This window comes from Ursus maritimus, unplaced genomic scaffold (genome assembly GCF_017311325.1).
Source record: "Ursus maritimus isolate PB19 unplaced genomic scaffold, ASM1731132v1 scaffold_14, whole genome shotgun sequence".
In the NCBI taxonomy this organism is placed as follows: Eukaryota; Metazoa; Chordata; class Mammalia; order Carnivora; family Ursidae; genus Ursus; species Ursus maritimus.
Window position 1 is genome coordinate 30,819,126 of NW_024423786.1, and position 23,614 is coordinate 30,842,739.

A 23,614-nucleotide genomic window follows, 5' to 3' on the forward strand; every position below is an offset into this window, starting at 1 on the left:
TAAAAAAGTCAAGAGCCAAGGCAGTTTGAGCATTACATCAGGGAATTAATCTTTACCCCACATACCTCCCGATAGCACGCTCAATGCCCAGGAAGGAGCAGAATGTCAAAATCGACGCCTATCAGTACTTCAGTCAGAAATCCTGTTAACACTACCTTCCCCAAAATCATTTCGGGCAGATAAAGTGGAGTGACTGCAGATACATTTTTTTTCAATCTCGCTCTTCCAGGAGCCATTGCAGACTTCACTCTGTTGAATGTGAATAAAGACTTTTTGGTTCAAATTTTTGCGAACTTTGTAATTTTGGTGAGCACTTTCCCTCTAAAGAACCAAGTGCCTGTGAAAACAGTGTCAACTGTTCATCAGTTTCCCTGTTGCATGGAGAGAAGGAGAGGAATGCGCTGTGGTGCTGAGCGTTTTCACGGCCGTTTAACTTATGTGATGTAATTATGAGGAGGAAAGACAGAGCGCTGTAGTGCGCTGAATCCCAGACAGTCACCTGGAAGAAGCGCTTGTTCTTTTATGTACCACTAACAGAGGAAAAACACTGCCAGTTGAATTACGACACACCACTGATTGTGGAACATACTTTGACTTCAGAGATGTGAAAATATGAAAACGTGCGCACCTGAGAACCAATGTGCTAGGAGATATAAAGGGAGGTGGTGATTTACTCTTTGTTTCTTGCAACAATAGCCTTAGTGTGCACCCAGGGCTAGCCTTGAGTTTCTTCTTCCCTTGGACAGCTTGCTTCTTTTCCAGGATTCACAGCTAGGCGGGTTTGGGAACAACCCAAGAGCGAGCCAAGTACTTCTGTGGTCATTTTCAAAGGAGTCTCCTGGACTGAGTTACCAGATAAAACACAGGAAGAAGTCCAGTTAGGTCTGAATTTCAGATAAACAAATAATACTTTTCAGTAAGAGTATGTCCTAAATACTGCATAAGATATACAGAACACTCCTTTCATTTGTTTTAGTATTTTTGAATAAAAATAAAAATACTAACTCTGGCGGCCATGCTCCCAGGGTAATTTGACTACATTTGACCATTACCACATGCTTTTACTCTAGGACCTTGACCTCTGAGGAGCCTCCATTCATACCTTTTTCACTCCTTACAACCACCCTGGGAGTTAGGGATTATTGTAAGTCATTTTAGATCTGAAGGAGCTAGATTTCCTCCTCAGACTTGAATTTGTCAGTAGATGCGTCAGTATGGGCCTGAATTTTGATCGTAGCTCTTAATCCTTTTACAGGATATTTAAGGTCCAAAAGACACATGTCACTGGGGAACCATGAAGTTAGGAAAGCACTTTTACTCCTGCCCATAACGTCTCTGGGTCGGTCAGTGGTCACTGTCATGGGGACAGTGTATCTAGCCTAATAATAGTTGTAAGTGGTATGTAGTGTTTGCTGTTGCTGTGACTACGATCATGTGCCAAGCATATCACTATTCAACTCCTACTGCTCGCTTTTTACAGCAAGGGGAAACTGAGGCACAGAGAGGTGAAGGAGCTTGCCCCTCTCATTGTTAAAGTCTGGGCCTAACCTCATCTTCTTGCAGAGAAGTTGCTGGATGTTCCTTAGATAACTCCCTCTCCCCTCTTTTTAAAGAGCACTCTGTTTCTTTACCAAACTAAGTTGACTCCCAAAAGCCTTTCAAACTAGGTCATGCCCTCCCAGCAGCAGCCTTCCCATTTGGAAATGACCCTCTCATTCATAAGTAACCACTTGGTGTCTCCTCTCCCTACCTGGGAGCCCCCTCGGGACAGTAAAGGGGTCTGTTTCAGTGTTCTAACACCAAGGCCAGCCCTTAACATGGCAGAGACAGAATAAATACCTTGTGCATTAATAAGTAGCCACTGCCTTTCCCTGTGGGCAGCCTAAATTAATCTGGAGGGTTCATCTGAAGTGAACCCCCCTGCCCATTAAAGCTTCCTCAAGGCGTGTAGTACCTTCTGGATGACCCACCATTTGAGGTCATTAGAGTTTATCTCCGCTACCCTGCAAGGTTCTTGGGTTGCCTCAGGGAAGCAGAAATTTACTCCAAACTACAGCATGTTTAATTTCCAAGTCACCTGGGTGGCTCTTCTGAGACACAAACCTTGTTCACCAGGATCGTTCCTAGGCTCCCTATTTCTGCAGAGACTGAAAATTCATTCAAAGGCTCCGGCACCAAGTCAGCATCCTGGTGTGGCTGGGACAAGCCCCGTGGCCCAGACACCCTTTGAGAATAGAAGAAAAGCCGTTCTAGAGCAGGGTTTGCAAAGATGCTCTGTTGATAGGGCGATAAGCAATGGGCTTAAAGGAAAATGTATTATTTCTCTGTGTATGTGAGTTCTAGCTATCCACATAGGCATTTCTCCCAAATACGGTGCTTTCCAACAGGAAGTGCACCTCAGATTTAGCTGAGAAATTTGAAAAAAAATCCCCAAACTCAGGCTGTCCCCAGGCAAATTAAATCAGAATTGCTGGGTAGACCCAGGCACCAGCATTTTCTTAAGTTCCCCAGGCGATTCCAGTGGGTAGCCAGCACTGAGCACCGCTGTTCTAAAGAAAGCGACACACTTCCATCTGGGGCTTTTAGGAGGGAAACCTCTGAGTTTTAAAAACCATGTACAACGGAGATTTGCAAATATGATTAGTCTTTGTTTTATTTATTTCCTACCCCGCATAAACAACTTCGAAGTGTCGGCACAACGTTGCCATCTGTAAGGCATATGACAATAACAGACGGTCGCCTAATAACCAGGGAGGCATTAACGTTCACAGGCTCTAAATTATTTGGATTCATCTAGTATGATCTGTGGTGATGAAGCCACTTAAGGCGTGATTTCTGTGTCTTTTCAATGGCAGCACCAGAAGTGGGAAGGCCGTATTTCCCGGGCTGTATATATTCTTTGTCATCCTATTGAATTGTTACAAGATGGATTTATAACAGACCGAAAGCTAGTATCAAAATGAAAATTAGTTCTCGAGTAGAAAAATAGCAATCCCGTTTGCCTCGCCTGTAGCAATTGCGTCATATCTGCCTCCGCAAGAAAGGAAATGACTTCTTAATGTGGTTTTCTTCCACTAAGGAGAATTAAATCTATGTGGCAAAATGTAAAACCAGAGTGCTGGCAGCCATATTCTGAACGGAAGATCCATGACCCTCATCAACATATTTGTGGCCCAGTTATATGCTAATGAACCTCATTTACACTCAAACTCACCCCAAGTGGAAATACAGCTCAGCCCGAGAGCCAGGCTATCATTCCTTCACTGTTTTGCCTCGTGCATCAAACTTTGCTCTGAACCACAGATTTCTCCATCTGTTGCAAGGGGCCTACGCGGTTGGGGGTGGGGGGGGAGGGGGTTGGGTGTCTCTGGGTTAGATTTACAGTGATTTGGGCCTGAGATAGGAAATTCCACTATAGTAGTGGAGAGACTCTTTGCCGAGGCAGCAAGATACTTTTCAAAGGATCTGCCTTTTGCGGGGAAGGCACCTGGCAGGTAGCGCTGGCCACTCTGTGGTGACCTGGCGGTTCCTCTAGGAGAGAGAAAATGGCAAAAATTGATGGGAACAACTCTGCCACTGCCTAGCTGGGTGATGTTTGACAAGCAAAGGAACTTCTTCGGATCTCAATTTCCTCCTTGGTAAGATGGAGCGAAGTATGCCTGCCTTGTGTCTAGATTACGGTGCAGATTAAATGAAATGATACACATCAAAGAAGCTACCCGTTCGTATCATAAATATCAGCCATCTTCGGTGCTGTTAAATCATTTACCTCGATCTCTTCAAATGACTTACAAAATGCTACGCTGCTGATCTTATGAATTTATACCTGTAGCATTTTACAATGGATAAAGCCCCACACAGGAATAACAAATCTTGTTAATAAAACTGAATTGCAATAGGAGATTAAGGGGGAAAATTGGGCTCTTCTAATGAAAAGTTCTGAGAACATCCTCTGATAGCATTGAAATTTTACTTACTCTCTCTGTAAGTCTGAGACATATACAAGATGTTTTTAAAAATAAATGTGGGCATTTGAAGAGTATTTTAAAATGATTCAGTTGACTTAGATCAATTGTTAATTTTTTGACTATTTGCCTTCTTAAGCCTCTTTCAGTGGGTATGCTCTGATTTCTCACTCAGTACTCACGGCTTTTGTATTATTATCACAGATTTGCTTGGGCTATTTTGGTTCACTGAAAAAAATGGCTCAGAGCTCATGTAAGAGAGACTAAGCCAGACAGACGAATAGGTACTGCAGGCCAGCCTGGGGGAATGGTCATGGGTAGGTGGCCACCTCCGTGCCTTCAGTGTCTGATGAGTAAAATAAATGAATGATGCTGGCCGAGCCTAAGGTAAGAGAGTAGGGGGGATTGTGGAAAATGGGAGGATGCTCCCCAGTCTGTGACCCCCACTCACAGCCTCTGCTGACAAGACAAGGCATGGAATGGGCCACAGCGAAGCCTAATCTGGTTGTTTTATTAAAAAAGCTGGAAATGTGGATTCTTACGTGACACCTCCCCTTTTCGAATCTGGGAAACCGATGCAATGAAAAGACCTCTGATTTGCAACTTGTGTTCAGCCCACAACACTTATTCAGAGATCCCCAGGACCCATTAATGAGCTTATTCCATTGTCTTCTCCAAAGCTCCAGAGACATGACAAAGCGGAGGAGGACACCCCAGCCTTGTGGAGGTCCGAGGAGGAAATGGCAGCAGAAGCCGCAACCCTACGGGCCTACTTTCAGTGACTGTGCAGGTAAACACCAGGCACTTCATCGTCACCCACACCTTCCATGGGGCCCCAGAAGGAGGCTCCCTGCCCAGGATGGGGATGCAGACGTGCAGGGGGTTCAGACATGAAAGCCAGAGTAGAGAAAACCCTGACCCTCGAGGCACAGATTCCTACCTCTGGGTTTCCTCTGCCTCCACACCACCTTCCACAGGACACTCCTGCCTGTTGGCTTCCTTCCGGCCCACCTCACGTCACCAACCTGCCCTTCTCCAACCCAACCTCACCAAGCAGCCCAAGATAGTCTGCAGTGCAAACTTGATCATTTAAAAAGCCAAAACCCTTCAAGAGCTCAAGTCTCAGATTGCCACATAGGCTGCGAGGTGCTGTGAGCCAGCTCACGACCTCCTGACCAGATCAGCCTTTCTTCCACTTGGGTCTCTTTCTCCTCAGCTGCTATTTTGTAAATGGCCTTTTTTTTTTTTTAATTTTAAGATTTATTTACTTATTTATTTTAGAGAGGAGGGGAGAGGGAGAGAGAGAATCTCAAGCAGACTCCACAACTGAGCCTGACGCAGGGCTCCATCTCACAGCCCTGAGATCATGACCTGAGCTGAAATCAAGAGCCAGACGCTCAACTGACTGAGCCATCCAGACACCTCTGGTTTTGTGTTTCCCTTTAGTTTTGGCTGCTGGGAAACTCAAGGCCATAGGGAAAGGTCAGACATGATAGAATTCTTTCTTTGCATTAGTGAATGTTTAACTGTTGGGAGATCACAGATTTAAGATTCTGGTAGAAAGCTATAGCCAATCTCCTTCAAAATGCATAAATACACCAAATTTTTATACAATGTCCAGGGGCTCATGGATCTTCTGAAAAGTACTAATAAATGGGGGTGCCATGAGATATTGGGGCATCCTTAGACTAAAAAATATCCTGTATCCTGCATTTTATCTGTCAGCCCTGTTAATAAACCTCCTTCCATGGACCTCTCCCCTGAATAGTTTCTTTTTCCTGTTTGGAATAGGCTGCTTCATGCGGTCTTGTGTTTATATTATAAGCTGCTAAAATAGATCAGACACAAATTAAAAACATAATTAGTGAATATTAGTAGCAATTGAATTATATAAAATTGTATCCACCACTTAGTGATCATGATTTTTAGGTAGAAAACACATTCATTGTATTCTGTTTTCACTTTGAAATAGAAGTCTCTTTTAGTTAGTTTTTAATATATGTACATTTCTTGGGCATTCTCTTCCCCACCCTCCTTTTTAAGGTATCTTAATTACTTAAAGACCCAGTACCAGCTACCTTTCCCCCATTATTGTTCAAGTAGGTCATAGTGTTCAGGCACTGGCATTCTAGGATGCTTATTTGGTTGGAGAATGAAATTGGAGGATGTCATTGGTTTGTCAGCTCTGTGTCCAGCTGCCCCAAGGGATACAGTGTAGTGCTAGCAGAAGCTGTCTTTGAGCCTTTATTCTGAACCTTTTCCACTGTTCATTTCTTCCTCCTTCCCTGCTCTAGATCAAGCTAGTCTGCCTCAGAACCCAGAGCCACAGGCATAGCTGCAGACCTCTTTCTAGTCCTCTTACGAAAGCCAGTGTGTCATTTTGGGACATCCCATTCAAATGGAGTCACTGTTCTTCAGACTCAACTCACTAGGCTCTCCCAGGCCCGGGTTTCTTAAGTAGTGGGAACTTTCAGATAGAGGCGAGAAAGCTCTAGGCTTTTCCTGAGGCTTGCCGAATTGTAGGGCTCAGCGGTAGACTGCATTTTCTAGATGTTTTAAGAGGATTTAAACTTAGTACCCAAGTTTCCTGTATGCTTTGCTTTGTCAGTTTTTGCTTCTGTCCTGCCCTGAGGCCTAATATCTCCTGCCTTCGGGGGAATCAACCTGCCTGGTAAATCTTGCCAGAAAGAAGGTCATCCTAACTTGCTGCACAAACTACCGCCACAGTACCTGTGGGTTTTTAAATTAATTAACATTAAGATCCGTCTTTACAGGTCTTTGGTTACAGACCAAACAAATCACCTTCCGTGTTCTCAGCGGTCAGATGTGGGAATGGAGACAAGGAGGGATGATGTGTGTTGCCAAATGGTGCAGCTAGTACCTTGGAGGCTAGGGACTTAAGCAGCGTTCTAGGATTTCACCAAGAGCATCCTCACCTCCTGTAGCATAAAGAGACTATAGGGGCGCCTGGGTGGTACAGTCAGTTAAGTGTCCGACCCTTGGTTTCGGCTCAGGTCCTGATCTCGGGGTTGTGAGATCGAGCCCTGTGTCGGGCTCTGTGCTTAGCTCGGAGTCCGCTTGGGGCTCTCTGTCCCTCTCCCTCTGCCCCTCCCCCACCCCCTCTTTAAAAAATAAATAAATAAATAAATCGTTAAAGGGACTATATATACTCCCCTTTGGAAACAAAGGGGAAAGGGAACATTCTTTGCTGGAAACCTGATCATGAAGTTGGTCCACCTGGTTCTTTAACATCCTTCTCCTTCCTTTTCAAAATGTATCTCCACACCGAATGTTTATACAATGTTAAGGGGTTCACAGTACTTCTAAAATTTCGTCAAATAAATAGGGCTGTCATGGGACACCTGGGTGGCTCAGTTGGTTAAGCATCTGCCTTTGGCTCAGGTCATGATCCCAGGGTCCTGGGACTGAGTCCCATGCTGGGCTCCCTGCTCAGTGGGGAGTCTGCTTCTCCCTCTACCCCTCACCCCACTCATGCTCGCTCGCTCTCTCACAAATAAATAAAGAGGGCTGTCATATAATATGTGAATATACCTAGACCTGAAGAATTATTCATTGTTTATCTGAACTTCAGATAAACTCGGCCTCTCCGGGGTCTCCCCATGATACCCTCAGCAGCAAGTCAGTCTTCGCGCCAGGGTCGGGGCGCTGCTGTCGCTCACATGCACAACACGCACCGGGCAGAGACGCTAGGCTGCAGCCCTGGAATCCGTAACGACAGCCAGCAGTCCCGAATGTAGAAGACGTAAGTTCCCTGATCCCCTCTTGCAGAGCATGAGAAAACCGGGACTCGGGGATGGTAAGCGTTATTCCGAGGTAAACAGTTGCAAGTGACAGAGCTGAGAGAGAGCCCAAACTCCAAAGACCATTCTCTTAGTGTCTGTACAGCCCACCTTTGCTAAAAGAGCTTGATTGTCCAGCCAGCACTGCCACTCCATCCCAACTCCCCTTGTGTCCTCCAGATGTTCTCCTTAGCCTCTCCACCTGCTCTGCTTGCCCGCCTGAGTCCCCCGTGAAGCACTTGCCTCTCTCTTCGCTGCTGGACTTCCTGGCCAGCCTTTGTTAATGCCACCTGCTCCGGCGTCTGCCTCCCCAGCCACACCGCAGCCGGGCAGCGGGACCCCAAACGGGGCTAAACTTGCACCAACGAACTTTGCCTGCTTGTAGGTTGTTCCGGACCGAGCCAATGCCGCCCTCGGCTGCCGCCCCTCTTTACCCCACCACATGACCACGTGCCTAAATAATAGGACCTTGGGCGAGTACGGCGTTTCCCAAATCGCTCTCAGTCCCATTTCCTCAGGCTTTTGTTCATATTTGTGTCTCACCAGGGGATTGTGTGCTCATTAGTTATCTGAGTCACTTTTAAACTTTATATCTTAACCTCAATGAAAAAGGAGTATTACTTGTAATTAGAAGTTAAGCACACAAATGAAGAGGATAGAAAAACAATGCTGATGAATTCCAGGTTGGCATACTTGCTTCCCTGTAGCTGTTGGGACTGAGGTTCATTCTCTCTTTGTTAAAAACAGAGTCTAGCCATCGTTATAGAGGCATTCGATTCCAGCACCAAACTGAGACTATGTGACCTATTTAAAAGGATTAAAAGAGAGTACGTTAAGCGAGATTCAATGCAGATCATCTAAAACTATCTTAAACAAATGATTCCCGTCTTTGGAAAACAGCAATGGAGGTGAGAATTCAAACCCAGAGCAAGCTGACTCCAAGCCTGTTGCTACCCCCTAAGCCAGTGCTCCCTGTGCCTCTGACCAGGACTGTGGAGAAGATAAGGCATCTGGAGGGAACCAGAGTTAGCTTCCCTAGGAATAAGGGGCCAGTCTCTTGTACCTGGCTGGAGGACACTAGGCAGGCAGCCCCACATTATGCCCCACTGCCCCCCCGCCCCCGCCCCTGCCGGCATGCTCAGTCTCTAGGTTGATTGGATCTGTTTGAAATCACTGCTTCTCCTGGGAGACCAAGTCCTAGGGCATGGCCTTGATACCGTGTTTGCTATTCGTCTACCTTAAAAACCAGTGTGTTAAAGAATGTGGAAACCTATACTCAGAAATGCGCGATATGGGAAACCGTCCGTAATGGAGGAAAACCCTGCTCTCTGCTGAATGTTCAGTATGGAAATAGCTAGCAACCTCTCAGTAAGTAGAAACCCCTGTTCTGTATCTTCTTTCTGTATAAACCCACATTAATCCTCACGTAAGACTGCCTTAAGACCACAGAGATAAACATCCCCCATCTAGGAACTGTTTTCTCAGCCTCTTGAAGCCATCAGGGCATCAACACCCGCTTCGTTGTATAGAATGCTCTCTATCTTCCCGGCAGGATGTTCTGGTGCTCTGACTACTCTCTGTAGCCTTTCTCTAGTAGAAAATGACTTCGAACTGCAGTTTGTTTCTTAAGCAACAGTGAAAAATAGGCATTGCCTTCACCAGGCCCAGGCAGAGCCAACAGTCCAAGGGTTGCTGAATGAAGCTTCCTCCACCTGACAGATCCCTGATGAGGGGGAAATCCTGTGGTTCCAGGAATTCAACATCTGCCTTCTGTTTCGGTGACTCTATGCCTTGGCTCTCCGCACTCTGGGCCGAGTTCTGGGACGCGGCTCTGCGATGGCTCTTTTCGTCTCTGTTCTGAATCCCTTCAGGGGAGACAGCATCGGTACCCCTTATGTGTGTGTCTCTCCTGGAGCGCAGTAATTCTTCATGCAGGTGTTTAACACTTGGGTTTGCTGCCTTCACACACCCATGTTGAGTTTCCTATTTCATTTTAAAGCAATGACGTGTGTCCTAGTGAGGGAAGGTTTTACGATATCTCTGTCCCCACTCCCACCCCATGTTAGAGAGGAGCGGGCCAAGTTGTTTGTAAAGCATGCAAGCATCGCCCTTAACTCAGATAGAAAGTCGGAGCAGGGCAGGTTTCCACACCCTGTTGTGTCAGCAGAGCTCATTCGTAATTCATCAAACTCTCCTCTGTGCATGCCATTATTTTATAGATAATTGGTTGCCTCTCATTTACTCATAACAGAGCCATGCAATTTCAAAGCAACTGAGTCAGCCCAAAACAGCATTAGTAGTAGTTCCAGAGATACTGTCGAGGCAAACTTTTGACACTGGCATTTTTGAAAAGTCACCGTAATTCCAGCCACTGGACCACACTTGTATCCCCATCATGGACAGTCGAGGTAGACTAGAAAGGACAGCTTTGCTTATCTAGCACATGTTCTGGTCACTGAATTGTATCTCTTAAAACATACCCCACTGGCTTGCAAAAATTCTCCTTCACAAGAGAGCATCTGCTCTCAGCACAGCAGCCTCTGATGAGAAAGGCCAAAGGAGCAGATGATAGTATTCGGATGTTTTCTCGGGGGAGGGGAGGGTTTTAACTTCAGCTCCTTGGCCAGATCAATCCTAAACCCCCCAGGCAATCCCCATGGGGAGGTATCATCAATACCAAGGAAAGTGTTTGCCAACACTCATTGCCGAATTGATACAATAAAAATTTTTCCTTAGTGTAGAAGTACAAGAGAAGATTCTTTAAGGCTAATGACACTTTAGTATATTCAAAGCTCTTTAAAAAAAAAAAAATCCATCATTTTAAACACAGCTAGAAAAGAGACTTCAGTTTGCTTTTCCCTTCCTCTGCAGTTTGTGTTTCTACGGCACTGTGCTGTATTTTATTCTCCTTTTATTCTGTGCAGACTACCTTTACAGAACCAGATTTCCACAGCAAGGAATTAAAGACTCTGTTTTTGGATTAATAATATATTAATAAATCAAGTCCCTGTGATCTAAATTGGGAACAAGAAACCACAGAATTATAGCAGCTTTAGAAATAATCAAATCTAATGTCCTATTAAATGATTTATCTTACCACAACCCAAAAGGATGACCATCTAGTTATACTTGAAAAACGTCCCTTTATAAAAATCCGGAGACGGTCCACCCCCATGGTTTCAAAATGGGTTTTAGTTTGATTATTTTTCAAGTATTTTACCAAGATCCAGCTTTCTCTACATATGCCCAATAGTTCAGGCAAAAGAAAGATTTCCACAGGTCATTGATGACTAAAGCATCTACAGAATTCTACTGAGAGTTAGTTCAAGTTAGTAAAAATGACTAGTGTCCCATGGTTAAGGTTAATCCTTATGAATCTTTGAATGACATGAAACTTCAGCACAGAGTTCTTTTCAGAAAAGTGTAATCCAAAGGCCAAGAATAACTTTTAGTTGCATCTTGCAAGATGATGAGGGAAAGAAGCCTATCATCATCATCCTCATCCCCTCTCCAGAAACGGATATTGTGTCACACATCAATCTGCACAGTCCTGCAGAAACTATCCGAAAACTTTCCCCACTCCCAAGACTATTTCCCCCTCTCTGCTTGCTTCTCTTCACTCTGTGCGCTGTTCTCCTTCTACCTTTCTCATTTTGTCTTTGTCTCTGCCAGAAAGGAAGATGGGAAGAAGACTCTCCTACGGGTCATGGGTGGTTAATATGAAGGAAGGTATAAAATTCATATTAGTAATCTTTGACCTATCATTTTGTAATAACATTTATACAATTCACTCCATTCTATGCCTAACATGTCCCTAAGTCGCCTCTTACATAAGAAGTCCTCCATTATTTTGACATTCCAGGGGCATCAATCAAGTTAGGTGCTCAACCAATCAGGACACACTAAAAAAGGAGTTCTACATTGTACTCCTTTTGGGGTTAATGTTTTTCTGGTGATCCAAAAGACACTGCAGTATGGCCTATTCCTTCTAATTTATCATGAGTGGTGAGCAATGGAAACTGTCTTCTTTATTAAAGTAAATTCCAAAAAAGTGGAGGAAAGAGGGGAGAGAAACTAAGGAAGGAACATTTAGAGAATTAAAATATCCCACTGGGGCCACTGTCTCAGTAGTGTTAGTAAAATTAGGTCTCCAGACCAAGTCTACGTAAAATGTGCCCCCTCTTCTTCCTCTTCCCTCCTTGAAGGATACATGAGGTAGACCATGATCTTTGGAGAGGATAGGAGCCATGCAGAGACAGGGAAAGAGAGTGCTGGGAAGGCATCTTGGGAATTCATCTTCACTTTTTTGTGACCAGCTCCTCCCCAGACCCCAATGCACTGACCTATTTTGGATCACTATTACCACTTTGCAACCCTATCACAAGGCAAACCTTGTTTCCCCTACTAGAGCCTCATGTAAATAACCTGGAATCAAGAGAAAGTCAGGTGGCAGATAATGCCTCTTCTAAAGAAAATGACTGTCTGGAGCTTTACACAGAACTTTCTAGAATGTGCTTTGAAAAGAAAGGACTGATAAAGTGAACATTATGGTTCTGTAAAAATTGTGTCCCCACCCTCCCCCACCAAAAAAGAAAAAAAAATATTTTTAATCACTTATCCTAAGCACTAGGCATATTCACCACCAAATCAAAAAATTAAAAATCATTTTCAGTCTCCTAAGAATAATGTCTGGATTGTCTGCCATTTTGTTTTTTACTCTCAGTGGAAGTGTCTTAAATAATTTAGGCTGGCTCCCTATCAACATTGCCACTAAACTTACTCTGTGGGCTTGGACACGTCACTCTTTTGTGCCTCACTCTTCCTTTATCTGAATTACTATGGTGGAAAGCAATTTAATTATATCCTAGGGTTTTTATGAGAATAATACAAAGTAACAGCTAGGAAATACACTAGCAAAAACAGCTCTAAATTGTGATCCTTCTAGATTTAATACTTCTCTGAGGATACAAAAGACATTTCAGTATGTTCTACTACCTCCAATTTATCATGAATGGTGAGCAATGGAGACTGTGAGTGTCCATTAGTTATGCCAATACGTATATTCATTATTTTCCCTATGATTTCCATTATATTTTAAAGATGATAAACTAAGAATAAATTAAAGAATAAATTAAAGAATAAAACCTGTAGGGCAGGATATTTTCAGACCACCAAAAGAGAAAAGAAAAAGAATAACTTCTGCTTCTATTACTAACAGACCAAATAATTTGAATTAAATATCCCGCTGTGTTCAACTAGGAAAAATTTTACAGAATATACACAAACATCTGTTAAAGGTAACAAGGCAGCAAGGGATTACAACGTCAAGATCCAAGAACAGCCAGAAATCCAGAGAGACGAGGCCAGCTTTTGTGGCTGCTTCTCTACTGAGGGCATCTGTGTCTTGAAGAGGCAGATGGGGCTAAAACAATGAAAGCTGGGTTTCCAATGGTAGAGCACTTTCTAAATCTCCATACCTAAGGAGGAGTGAAAAAATCTGGGAAAGTGATATCCTTAGAGAAAGAATGACCCAGATGTAAGCCTGCCTTGTTCCAGCTACAGCCCAATTTCAAGTCATCTGGGCAATTGAGAAAGTTTCAGTCTTGGAAATGTAAGATCCCAAATTGCTAGTCATATTAGGTGCCTGGCAGAACCAAAGGGGGGAAAAATCATCCCTAGAAAAAAATAATACCACCCAAGATCTTAAAATATTTCTACAAATTATTTTCTTCACGTACCCAAGACATGAATGTGGGCATACATATACCCCATAACATATGCAGAGACAAGTTAATACAAATAAAATTAGAACCACAGGATACCTAAAATTGGAATGATAAGACATAGTCATTAAAATAACTATCTTTAACTTATTCCTAGGTAGAAAAGATTTTTAAAAATCAGCAGAGAGCTGGAATCTATAAGAAAATGAGATGGTGTGAAAAAGAACAAAACAGAGATTCTAGAGCAGAAAAATGCAATAATAACCCAAGGAATGAATTGAGCAGCAAAAGGAGAGTTACTAAACCCTTAAAGATGAGCCATATGAAAATATTCAGAATGTACTTTAGAAAGAGATGAAAGAAAAGTAGGGAAAAGCATGAGAAGTTGGAAAACGTATAAGAGAGCCTAAGAGATATTTATTCACAGTTCCGAAACAGTTCCAGTGGAATCTATATTTAAAGAGATAATGGCTGTGAATTTTTCAAAACTGGCAAAAGCCACCAATCCAGAATTTAAGAACACACCACCTCCAGAGCAGGGAGTGTAGCATCCAGACCTGAGTGCATCATGGTACAACTGCAGAAAGGCAAAGAGTGAGTCTCAGGTTTAATAGTGGGGATGGGGGTGGGGAAACCTCACAAATAAAGGAGTAATAGACCAAGAGACCAAAGGCAACAACAACAACAAAAACCCAGAAAATCACAAGACCATGGAATGACATCTTATTTATGTGTTTGTTTGAAAGAGAGAGAGAGTGTGTGTGTGAGCGTGGGGGGGGGGGGGAGGAGCAGAGGGAGAGGGACAGAGTCCCAAGCAGACTTAGGGCTCTATTCCATGACACTGAGATCAGGACCTGAGCCAAAACCAAGAGTCAGACGCTTAAGCCCCACATCAGGCTCCTCCGCTATGAGCCTGCTTCTTCCTCTCCCACTCCCCCTGCTTGTGTTCCCTCTCTCGCTGGCTGTCTCTATCCATTAAATAAATAAATAAAATCTTTAAAAAAAAAAAAAAAGTCAGACGCTTAACCGATTGCATCAACCAGGTGCCCCACGGAGTGACATCTTTAAAGAACTGAAAAAAAATGACTGTCACCGTATATTTCCATACCCAGTTTACCTATTCTTTGAGAATGAAAGTGAAACAAACACATTTTCTGACAAGGCTGAGAGAATTCATCACTAGTAGACTCATCCAAAAGGAATTCTAAAGAAAAAGCAATCAATAGAAATTAGAAACAATTTTGAACTGAAGAAAACTAAAACTTGTGGCTGCAACTAAACTTGTGTTTAGAGAGTAACTTAACTTGTAGTTATGACTTCTATGCATTTATTGGAAGAACATAAAAGCTGACAGTAATATGCTACACGTCTATCTGAATATTGCAGTCATTCAAAAGGAAAAGAGCATATAATGAATAATTTTAGACCAAAATATTTGAGGATTGGGGTGAAATTTGTGAAGTTTCTAGAAAAAATACATTTTACCTAAACTGACACAAAGTAAAAAACATAAATAAATAAAAATAATTGGATAACTATTAAAGAATTCAAACCTCAATTAAACCCCTTCTCACAACAATAACATCAGTCCCAGAGAACTTTCCTGCGGCATTCTACCATGCAATTAAGAAAGGAACAAGAATCTGAATAAGATCGTTATCATCTATATGACTGATAGAACAAATTCTGCCAGAAAATTGAAAAAGAGAAATTCCACTTCTCCATTTATTGTATGAGTTGCTTTCTTGCATACAAACCTGACAAGAACATGACAGAACGGAACTCTGTAGACTCATTGCATGTGGAAATACAGATACCGAAGTCCTAAAATCTTATCAGATAAGTGGACAGATCGTGTGTGTATGTGTGTGAATGCACAATCTATGAAAAGGGGATACATTATGACCAATGCAATGTGGTTTCACGTTAGACTATCAAGCATTATCTTTCACTAGACTAATAAAAGACAGATGATAGGATCATCTCAGTAGATGTGGAAAAATATATTGATCAAATTCAACATCTGACTTAATAAATATAAAAGTTGCAGGACACTGAAACTACAAGGGAATTTGTACTTAAAGATGAAACGTCCAACACTATTTATCTGAGATTGTAAATGAGATGCCAATATGTACTCTTAGTCCTGCTATTTCACGGCCCTATTACTCAAGGCCCTAGCTAGTACAGTAAGGCAAGAAGGAGAAAAAAAAAGTAGAAGGATTAGAAACGAAGGAATACAAGTGTCATTATTTGTAGACAGCATGATGTATACAGAAAGCACAAAACAATCTGCTGGGAAACAATTAGAATTAATGAGTAAACTTAGCAAGGCCTCTGAGTAGAAGATCAATATACGTAAGCTTTTTATTTCTCTGTTAGCCACTCTCTTAGCACGGGCTGCCATGTCAAAGTACCATAGACTGGGTGGCTTAACCAACAGAAATTTCCTTCTCACAGTTCTGGAGGCTAGAAGTCCAAGATCAAGGTGCCAACATAGTCAGGTTCTGGTGAGAATCCTCTTCCTGTCTTGTAGATGGCTGCCTTGTCACTGTGTCCTCACATGGAGGAGAGAGAGCGGCGAGTTCTCGTCTCACACTCTTCCTTTACAGGGACATTATCCCGTCATGGGGGCCCCCTCCACCCTCATGACCTCACCTAACCCTAATTACCTTTCAAAGGCCCTGCCTCCTAGTACTATCACATTGAAGTTTACGGCTTCGACTTATGGACTTTGAAGGGACACATCATTTAGGACATAACAGCCACACAGTAAGAAAACGAAAAAGAAAACTGAAGTTAGCTGATGCAGATTTCCCTGCCGCTCTCTCAACGTAGAGCATTCTTTGAAACCTTTTCTAAGCCGAAATGGTGTAAAGCAAAGCAGCAATTACCATTAACTTATATGGAAAAATTTTTTGAGCATTTCCAGACCCAAAAATAACCTCTTTTAGGCTTTACTTCAGGCTACATCTTGCTAATGGACGCACAAAATAAATGGAGATAAAACACAGATGCTCACAGACACGGGTCATGGCTCTGGCGGCCGGATGCTGAGTAGAGCTGCCAGGGAAGGAGCTCGGCAGGGCTGCGCTCACTGCAAAACGCACGCTGAATGCTATTTTTGCTTTTTTTTTTTTTTTCCTTTTTCATAAAAGCAAAAATCCAATTCGGATTTCTTTCTGTTAGCAAAAACAGGTACTAATGTAGGTCTTTTGTAAAAGTGAAGTGGTGGAGGTAAAGTTTCAAAAAGCAGGGGATACCTATGTTAACATCAGAAGTCAAATGCCTAGGAATAATCAAAGCTATGTAAGCTTCTAGACAAAAAACTATAAAGTAGTAGTGAGAGACATTAAAGAGGAATTAAATAGAGAGATGAATGACTCAATTTCATAAAGACTCCACTCTCCTCAAATTGACCTATACATTTGATGTAACTCAAATCAAAATTACCATAGGATTTTTTTTTTTTTTTTTGGTGGTGGTGGCAAAAAATTTACAAATTAGTTCTTATGTATATGGAAATGTAGCCAGAGACTATTAAAAAACTAGACAAACGTATAGGAGGGTTTACTCTACAGGATATCAACCTATTACAAGGCTACAAAGGTTAAGAGAACATGGTATCAGTACAAGGAAAAGTAGACAATGGACCAAAATACAAAGCCTAGAGCCAAGCATACATGGATACTTGTTTCGTGATCAAAATGAAGTCACAGAGCTGTGGGAAAAACAACATCTTTCCAATAAAAGGCTCTGGGAAACTGGATATCCATGTAGAAAACCAATGAAACTACACCCTACCTCACACCTTATGCAAAAGTCAATTCCAGGTGGGTTAGAATTCAAAATGTGAAGTGTAAAACCATACAGCATTTAGAAGATAATATAGGAGAATATCTTCATGATCCTGCTATCAGGAAAGACTTTTTAAATAGGACACAAAAGGCATTACTATAAAAGTAAGATTGATAAATTGGACTACATATAAGTTAAGACATTCGTATTATCTTATTATCAAAAGACACCATTAAGAGAGACGAAAGGCAAGACAGAGAGTGGGGGGAAGATATTTGCCACATACGTAACCAACAAAGGACCAGTACCCAGAAATTTTTTTAAAGGAAAAAAAAAAAACTTACAAATCATTACGAAAAAGTCAACAGCCCAGTAGAAAATACAAAAAGATTTAAACAGGCACTTTGGAAACAGGCCATCACAATGGCCAACGATCTTTAGTCATCAGGGAGATATAAACTTAAAACACAATGAACTATCACTATATACCCACCACGATAGTCAAAAGTTGGCAAGACCAATGATATCAAATGTTTGCAAGAGTGTGGAAGAACAGAAACACAAAAGAGCACACACTGTGCGATTGCATTCATGTAAAGTTCAAAAACAGGCAAACCTAAATTACAGTGTTTAGAGATACACTTAGAGGGTAAAATTATAAGGGAAAGCAAAGAAGTAATCACCCTAAAATCAGACCAGTGTTTACCTTTTGGGGGATGCAAGAAAGGGGCGGTTATTGAAAAGGGAGATGTAGGATGAGAGGGTAGAGGCAACGTTCTACTCCTCACCATGGCCGGTGGCAAGATACGTGTTTGTTTTGTACTAATTCTCTAAGCCGTGTGGGTATATATGCATGTGTATGTGTTTGTGTGTATAGCACATATGTGTGTATATATATCTTCTGCACTCGTCTGTCTGTGTTATATTTCACCCTAAAAAGGACTAAAAATAAATCTGATAAATAAAAATTTTTAAATTAAGGACAAAAGAAAAGGAAGAGATTGACTTTAACGTACTAATTGCTGGCTGGATATTCAATTATTCCATATTAGGCTTAAACAAAAAAGAATAATTGTTGCATGTAATCTTTACAGACACCCTGCTCTTACATCAGAGAGTCCGTTCTCTTCCTTTTGGCCATCCTCCCTGACTTCAAGAGGCCACACTGATCAACAAGATCATTATTTTAGGAACTAAGTAATGGAGATCACCACAGAGGGGATACTTTATTATTAATGATTCTGAACGATTGCACTCACGGAGCACTTATTACAGACAAGGCACACCAAGTGCTTTATAGGCTTTATGTCAGATCCCACAGCAACCCTGGGGTACTGTCCTGATTTTCAGATGTGAAAAGTGAGGCTTACAGCCACTATGGGACTTGCCCAAGGACTCTCAGGGTAATGTGGAGAGCCAGGGTTCAAGTGCCAGCAGTCTGACTTGGGAGCCCACACTTATTTCACACCAAAATTGGTGGGTTTCTGTTTAGAGACATCCTCTCCTGCTGAAACTCTAGCTAATTGACAATAAGAATTATACAATGAAGCTGAGGCTTAAGACACCACTTACTCTTGCTTCTTCACTAATTTCAGAAAAGGAGCCAGAATTTGGTAATTTCTGTGCTAGGGGCTTTGGTCACTTTATCCACTTGTCACAACACTGCTAAAGAGACAGTACCTGTCCCCTGTTTCTCTATGCAGCCATAGTTACAGACTGAATATTTTCCTAAAAGCTAAAACTGCATTCAATAAGTAGGAGTGAATCAAAGCTAATCAACCTTGGACCATAATGCATTAGATGTTGCATTCTTGGGATCAATGAGGACTCCCAATGGCTCCATTCAAGACCTTTTCCTCTAAAGATAGGGGTTTTTCACCAAGAGTCTAAAATTAACTCTTGGGTTTCAAAACACCGAAAAGCTTGTTGAGAGATTCAAGCAGAAAAGAGGATGGGATGTAGCAGACATTTTTTTTTTTTAAAGACTTATTTATTTGAGAGAGAGAGAGAGAAAGAACACCACAAGCAGGGGGAGGTCAGAGGGAGAGGGAGAAGCAGGCTCGCCTCTGAGCAGGGAACCCCATGCAGGGCTCAATCCCAGGACCCCGAGATCATGACCTGAGCCAAAAGCACACCCTTCACTGACTGAGCCACCCAGGTGCCCCTGTAGCAGACATTTGAATTTGGGACTGCCAATCTCATTCACAAGCCACAGTCTGGGCATGACACCCCTCCCCCCCCCCAGCTTATTAGAGTTCTTCTCCACCATTCGGTGTATGGACATAAAGAGAGAAGGCCTTGAGGGGTGACGTGTATTGGAGACTATTGACAGGCATCCTCATCACCGTTTGGAGAAGTCTAATGCAGGAGAAGCCCCAGAGCAAAGGGAGACAAAAAGATAAAGAGGGGAGATGAATTCCTACATCCATCCCACCCTTCACAGTTAAATGGTCAATAAGGATGTCACTTTTCTTCAGAGGCTCATTTGAACCGAGCTTTCCTTATTTGTCATCAAGAGTTCTGGCTACAACAGGGGCACAGACTGCTTGCTTCCTAGAGGACCCTCTTAACCTTGAGGGTCTAGGACTCAATCGCCAACTATTTATAGGGATCCCGTTTTGAGCCAAACATTGAGGCACACTAGGTGAAGTATATCCCCGCCCTGGAGGAACTGCTGGTCAAGCAACAAGACTGATAGGAGAACAGGCAAGCACGTGACTCAGTTCTTGCGAGTGGGCGGTACAACGTCAATAGCACCTGTGACCAAACTGATTTCTCTACCTTATCCCACCATAAAGTAGTTGACTCTGTGTCAATTGTGTCTAACCCCCCATGCCCACACACAATTACATGCCCTCCAGGAGCCACCCCACGGTCTAGGATTAGCCAATCAATTTTAATGCGTATTTAAAGGATTTTTCAAAGTGTGTGAGTCAGTGCGTAAAATGATAGCTCATGTAATAATTAAAGCCTTAAAAAAACCCAACTGAGGATTCTCTTCCCGCCAGCAGATATCTTTAGGTCAAGAAGGTCTATAAAAACTGGCAGATCATTTCCATTCCTTTAAGACAGGTAAAAATGGCTTTGAATGTAATTAGGCTTTGGAGCAATTTTCCCTCTGCTAAAGCTCTACGTCTTGCTCCAGTGAGGCCCACAGAAAGTTTAGAACTGCTGGCATTCTAAGCTGCAAACTGACGGTGTGGTATTGCTTTGAAGAAGTGAAAGCGCATGGTGTTGCTTGAATCATTTTTTAATCAGAAATGAGAAGCCCGACTTAGAGCTTTAGGAAAAGGAAGCTTTCTCGCAGGCAAGGCCCGTCTTGGCACCGCGGAGTGCGGGGCTGCTCTTAGAGCTCTGCGCCCTCTCTCGTCCACTCGCGGGTGGCTCCTGCAGATCCCAGAGTTATCCACTTGCAACAAGGAATATGCCCACTGTAGTAAAATCAGCATTTATCTTTGACACCCCTATCAAAGTTCTGTTTTATTACTCTCTTCTCAAGGATCTGTTATCTATATGGGTAGGTTTTTTTTTTTTTTTTTTCTTTTAAGGTGGAAGATCTTGTGTGTGGTTAATTTTAATTTTTTTTTAATCCTTTAAAAGAATGAGACTCCATGGAAATGCAACGTAGTGCAAAAATTTAAAAGAAAAGTATGCTTGCTAAAAACTAAGAACTTCCCCCTCGTTCTGGGTAAGCTTTTGTGATATTGCAGTTAAAAATATAACTTCTGTATATAGCATATCACATGTCAACTGTTGACTATGAATCTTAAAATATATATCTCTACCCCCAAACTCACCCAAGGTTGTATAAAAGAATGAGCACGTTAAAATAGGAAATTCTTTTAAATGGCAAGCTAGATTATGTCTCTCCTCCATACTTGGGAAAGCCAGCAGGGCCTAATCACAAGAAGTTTTGGTGGCCACCAAAAAGGACAGAAGATCAAATCCAGTCTCATCTCCCATGCTTCTCACCCACACTCGTTCTTCCAGGCTTCTGCCTTCCTTGTTGTCACCAGGTCACATCAAACATGCCCCCACTTCGGGGTCCTGGCCCCACTTGTCCCCCTCTGCCTGAAATTCTTCCCTTTTCTCCCTCCATTCAGGATTTAATCAAATATCATCTGCTCCAAAAGGCCTTCCCCAGGTGCCCAGTCCAAGGAGTGCTGTCTCCTTCGTTCCCTTAAATTGGTCTTACTTTTCTTAATAGCGCTCACTATCATCTGTCACCACATTACAGATTTGTCTGTCTGCATCCTCCACTAGCAAGTCAGTGTCTAAGGACAAGGTCATTGTCTCTAGCCCTTAGAACAGCTCTTAGCATATCATGAGTGTTCAAATCACTTGCTGACATTTCTTTGGAGTCTAGAGGTGTCTTACCTGTATTACCCCGAGTTCTCGGAACAGCTCTATGGATAGATACAGTTAAGTTCCCAGTCTGTAGATGATGGTACTGAGGCACGAATAGGCAAAGTAACTTGATCAAGGTTACACAGCAAGTAAGTCACAAGCCTAACTTGAACCCAGAGCTCATGTTCTTAAATACTAAACACTAAATGAACTCTTTAGATGTTCGCAGAGCCCCCTGTTCCCCTGCACCAGGGCAGCTTCACTCTGTGCTCACTCCAGAGCCTGGGCCAGGATATTGTCATGGAGAAGCACTGTCCCATAGGAACAGAATGTGAGCCACATGTGTCATTTTCAATTTCCCAGTGGCCACATGAAGGACTGATTAAATTAGTATCTATAAATATTTATATTTAACCCAGTATATCCAAATATTATTTTAATATCTTTATAATCTAAAAATATAAATATAAAAATGATTGAGCTATTTTACCTTCTTTTTTTAGAGTAAGTCTTTGAAACCAAGTGGGTAGTTTATACTTTCTGCACATCTCAAGTCGCATTTTTCAGTGCCCATTAGCTGCGTGTGGCTAGTGGCTCCCATATTGGCTACTGCGGGTGTGAAGAGGTTGAGCGCTGGGATTAAGCATATCCGGTTCCATTCTTGCACTTACCGAGTAACCCTTTCCTGCTGGAAAACTGGGGTTATGATATCTACCCCATGGGGCTGAGGTGAAGACAGCATGAGGTTTCCGTACATAAAGATGTACACCCCCGAGTGCAAGAGCTGGCTGATAGATGCTCGGGACAGATGGCTTTCCCTGCTGAGCACAACCTTCAGGGCCTCTCTCCTCACGCCAGTTGAACTTTGTGTGCAAGAGCCTCCGTTTCCACTGTCTGCCGTGACTGGGGAGGCCTCTGGGGGGGGGGGGGGAGCAAGGAAGAAGGCAGGCTCCTGGACTGAGTCTTGTTCCCTGGCCCACCTGGCTGGGCTTTGGAGATTGGGTGAGCCTTCTAGACCTCTCACCAGGCACATTTATATGCCCAGAAAGGAGTCCCTTCCTGGAAAAAATAATCCTCAAGTCCTCAAAGTGATCACTCAGCTATCTCCTCTATCAGTGGGACAGTCAGCTTCCATGTCCCTACTGAAAGAAATCACTCTGCGCATCTTTGGGCCAGAAGGGAGTCGATCTACTGTTTCACAAAGACAGAAACAGTGGTCCAGAGAGCAGATACAACACGTCTAGGCACACAGAGTGACAATGCAAGCCTAAAGCTGGACCCTTCCTCTTTGCAGTCTCTGAATACCCATAGAAATAGCTCCATAGAGATTTCCCCATATGGACTTGCTGATGTCTCTGCATGGATGTGTTCATCCCTGTCTTTTCATTTGCATTTCATTCTTAGCATGAGAAAGAGTCTCAAGAAAAGCAGGGTGATGTGAAATATTCTGTTCCCAGTAACCTTCAACCGTGTTTTCTTGCCAATTTTCAACCTTTTGAGCTTTTGGTCCCAAGCAGAACTTGAATGTAATTCAGGTTAGTCTCTTTGTGAGTCGGTGAAGCAAAGTGGAACTTATTTAACCATCACTTTCATACTCAAAATAGAGCCTTCAAGATTCCATCTTTTTGTTTTTGATGAAAGGCCCTGCTCTAGGTAGTAGATTTTTATCCATTAACCTAAGGATTTTTTGGATTGTAATCTAAACTCACATACAAGGCAGAAAGGACAGAGTTATATCAACTTCAGTAGCTTTTAAATGGCAGAGAACAAAAAATATAATAACCCCATTAGGCTGTTAAATGTGCTGAACCCTGACCAATTCTCCATATGACGATCCTTGAGTATTTGTCTATAATCCCTCAGCAAATACACCTTTTATTCAACCAAGAGTTGTACACACTCTAGACACAAGTGCCATTAATTAACACACTCAGCAAACTCTCAGAGCCATTAATTACCCAAGGTAGCCAGCTCCATACTT

The 23,614-nt window shown here is 42.6% G+C and overlaps 1 protein-coding gene across 8 annotated transcripts in view; it reads left to right on the plus strand.

Annotated features, from left to right (window-relative positions):
* The window catches only part of FHIT (fragile histidine triad diadenosine triphosphatase), a 1,380,201-nt gene that overhangs the window by 1,350,868 nt on the left and 5,719 nt on the right, over window positions 1-23,614 (plus strand). For all 8 annotated transcript variants that reach the window (XM_040628600.1, XM_040628602.1, XM_040628603.1 and 5 more), the window contains one exon: window positions 4,646-4,755. In XM_040628600.1, the coding sequence (XP_040484534.1) occupies window positions 4,646-4,747 (102 nt within the window). In that variant the 3' untranslated portion in view covers window positions 4,748-4,755. The remainder of the gene's footprint in view (window positions 1-4,645; window positions 4,756-23,614) is intronic.